General features: G+C 57.8%; 1 protein-coding gene across 1 annotated transcript; it reads right to left on the reverse strand.

Annotated features, from left to right (window-relative positions):
* Window positions 1–250: 250 nt before the first annotated feature.
* On the reverse strand, window positions 251–2,548 carry LPAR2 (lysophosphatidic acid receptor 2). The gene is made up of 2 exons (XM_007461096.1): window positions 1,802–2,548; window positions 251–1,105 (listed from the first exon to the last, which is right to left on the reverse strand). Exons 1-2 carry the CDS (start codon window positions 2,541–2,543, stop codon window positions 792–794), a joined length of 1,056 nt encoding a protein of 351 aa, XP_007461158.1. The 5' UTR covers window positions 2,544–2,548; the 3' UTR covers window positions 251–791.
* Between the last annotated feature and the right edge of the window lie 911 nt (window positions 2,549–3,459).

Here is a 3,459-nt window from a genome sequence, read left to right on the forward strand (position 1 = left end):
GAAAGAGGTGGAGGAGACAGAGGCAAAAGGGAACAACAAGAGAGACGGAGCAACAGCCATGCAGAGACCAAAAGGGAGTGGGAACAGGGCCCAGGAGATGCCATGTTGAAGGATCCCAGCTCAGCCTGAGCTGAGGTGGACAATTCTGGGACATAGGGACAGACAGATTAAGCTTACAACAGAAAACGCTTTGGAGACCTCAGAGCGGAAAGGTTTACTCTTTATAGACCCCCTCCTTGTAGACCCTCTTAATTCTTGTGGGGATAGGCAAGACCACTGAAGGCTGCAAGAGGCCATAAACCTTTTCCCAGCTCACGCTCAGCACTCCTCAGTCTGTGCCCCTAAACAATCAGCCTCAGGCAGATGGGGCTCCCATGGTCCATCCTTGTTACCCTGTTGCACTGGGCAGCGTGGCCTGAGGGGGCCCTCATCTCTCCCACCTTTATTACCCATGCCACCGTGGACAAGGAAGCAGTCCACAGGGCTTGCCAGGCATGTGCAGTAAAAACAGAAAAGTGTCCGTTAAAAAGCCCTGCAACCTGAGATGACTGAAGAGCCAGATTCCTGCACCCCATTCAACTCTCTCCCAGGTGCTTAGATGACCCCAACCTACAGGCCCTGAGATAGGCACAGTTGTCTGCCTGGGTAGGGCTGGCAGTGGTTTCATGCCAAGCCAGACTGAGGGTCTGCCTTTAAGTCTGGCCTGCAGATTGGGTAGAGCTGGGCGCACCCACAAGTGGCCAGGGGCAGAGCTCTGGCATTTGCTGTACCTTGCTGAAGTCCAAGGTTAGCTAAAGGGTGGAGTCCATCAGGGAATGGCCATTCTCAGGAAGCATGATGCGAGTGCTAGGGCCTGTCTGGGTGGAGGGTGTGTAGCGAACAGACTTGTGGGTGGACCGGCGAAGGCACAGACAGCAGAGGAGGTGGCGGAAGGTGCGGCGCATCTCAGCATCTCGGCATGAGTACACCACAGCGTTGACCAGCGAGTTGGCCTCGGCTAAGAGTAGGAAATATTTCTCCACAGCCAGGACGTTGCAGGACTTGCAGCCCAGACCATCCAGAAGCAGCACCACCTGGCCCGGTGTCCAGCAGACCACAAACGCCCCTGCAGGATGGAGCCTGATGTGAGCAGGGCCAGCTGTTGCAATGGCTCAGAACTGGAGGAGTCTCCAGAGCTTGGGCGACAGCTGTGCAGTTTGTAGGGAAGAGCTGCCTGTCTTGCTGCCTTTGCAGCATGATGGGGCAGAACTGCTAAGAGGGGAAACCTTTCTCTGATTGTCTGCCAGAGGAAAGCCCTTCCTAACTGGTACACAGTGGACAGGACCCTGGACATTTCTACATAGAGATTTGTTCTTTGGGGGAAAGGTCACTGTGGGACCGACCGATTACTCGGTGGCGGAAAAGGAATGATTAGGAAGAGTTGCTCTTTGTTTCTTGGGGGTGGTGTGTGCACCTCCCCTGCTCAGACCATTCTACATTCAACCGCCAGACCTCATTACTCCTGGCTAAGAACTCTTAAGGGCTTCCCATGGAACTCAGAACAAAATATAACTCCTGTCTGTGCCTTCTGAGGCTGTGCTGACCTTCTCTTCCTGCGGACCAGTCACGTGGGCCTCCTCCCCTCTTTGGAGACACTGGGCTGGTCCTGTTTGGGGCTGTCACCTTCTGTTCCCTCTGCCTGGAACTCCTGCCTTGCCTCTGCTCAGGTAGCACCTCCTTGGAAAACATTCCCCACCCAAATCATCCCCTCCCATCATGCTCTATCAGTCTCGCAGGAGTTGGGAAGCAGGGTGCCACTCACCCAGGATGATGACAACAGTCTTGACCAGGCTGAGCGTGGTTTCACGGTAGTGGGGGTGGCAGCTGACATGCTCCGCCATGCGCTGCACCCGCCGCCTCACATAGAAGAAAATGCGAGTGTAGACAGCCACCATGAGCAGGAAGACGAGCAGGCTGGACAGGGCCCAGACGGCCAGGTAGGAGCGGCTGAGCAGGGGGGCCATGCGCGAGCAGCGGTCCAGGGCGCAGAGGCAGTGCCAGGAGTGGGCGGGCAGTAGCCCCAGGCCCAGCGCGGCCACCCACACGCCCACGATGAGCATGATGACCCGGCCTCGGGGCAGGCGGCTGTGCAGCTGCACGGCCATCACACTGCGGTGCCGCTCCACGGCGATGGCCAGGAGTGTGGCCACGGACGCCGTCAGGCTCGTGTCCAACAGGCCCTGCCGCAAGAACCAGCCCTGAAGTGAGAGCCGGGCTGTGCGCGGGCCTGTGTGGAACATGAGGAAGAGGTAGGCTACACCGGCAAAGAGGTCAGCTGCGGCCAGGTTGCCAAGCAGGTAGTAAATGGGCTGGTGGAAGCGACGGTTGGAGGCGATGGCCGCGATGACCAGCAGGTTGGTCAGCAGCACCAGCACGCTGACAGTCAGCCCCAGTGCCACCACAACCACATCTTTGGGCCGCCAGTGGGAGCTGAGCTCCTTGCCGCTGTTGTTGTAGAAAAAGCCGATGGTCTCATTGTAGTAGCACTGGCCCATGGTGACCATCTAGGGGCACAGAGGGAAAGGTCAGTACAGAAGGTCCTTGTTGGAAGGACAGAGAAGGGAGCAGCAGCCAGAGGGAGGATTAGGACAGGAAGGGCAAGGGTCTCAAACTCAGATGCATGAGGGCAAAGTGGTAGTGGTAGGGGCCAGGGTGACCTGGAAAAGCAAGTCTGTGAGTTCGGGGCTGGGGTGGGGCAGTTGTTGCTTAATTACTAATAAGACTCTTAGAAGGGTATCTCCCAAATCAAACGACTGGGTGGTTTTGTTTTTAACCTAAAGAATCAAAACAAAACTCATTTGCCCACGCGGTGCCAACCTGTGACCAATCTGTGTGTGTGTGTGTGGCGCGGTGGGGGGGGGGGCCGGTTAGGGCAGGACAATTAATTACTAATAAGACTCTTAGAAGGGTATCTCCCAAATCAAACGACTGGGTGGTTTTGTTTTTAACCTAAAGAATCAAAACAAAACTCATTTGCCCACGCGGTGCCAACCTGTGACCAATCTGTGTGTGTGTGTGTGGCGCGGTGGGGGGGGGGGTCGGTTAGGGCAGGACAAAGGGGTGTGGGCTGTGAAAGCAGGCAAGGGAGGGTCAGTTTGGTGTTGGGGTCAGTGCAGGGAGCGGAGCCCAGGGGGCGTGTGGGCGCAGGGTGGGGCCACTGCTAGGACCTTGCAGGAGGTCGGTGCTGGGACATGGAAGTGACTCGGGCAATCAGATTGGGGGCAGTGAGGCAGCCCCATAAGTTGGGCGGCGGGCTCTGGGCGCGAGCGCTCCCGAAGCAGGCGGGGGATCGGCCGTTCCGAATGGGACAAAAGGGGCGGTCAGGAAGGCGGCAGCAGGCCGGGCCTCTGGGGGCCCCCAGGCTGGGGAAGGAAGAGGAGGTAGGAGAGGAGGGGGCGGCGCCCGGGCCCCGCACCACGT

This window comes from Lipotes vexillifer, unplaced genomic scaffold (assembly GCF_000442215.2).
Source record: "Lipotes vexillifer unplaced genomic scaffold, Lipotes_vexillifer_v1.1 scaffold469, whole genome shotgun sequence".
Classification (NCBI taxonomy): Eukaryota; Metazoa; Chordata; class Mammalia; order Artiodactyla; family Lipotidae; genus Lipotes; species Lipotes vexillifer.

Bases quoted from the DNA above. Each gene is read 5' to 3' on its own strand.
- LPAR2 (XM_007461096.1), bottom strand. From the start codon at position 2,543: ATGGTCACCATGGGCCAGTGCTACTACAATGAGACCATCGGCTTTTTC. The intron at 1,106-1,801 runs GTGAGTGGCACC...TCCATCCTGCAG, and splicing joins GACTGTTGTCATCATCCTGG to GGGCGTTTGTGGTCTGCTGG.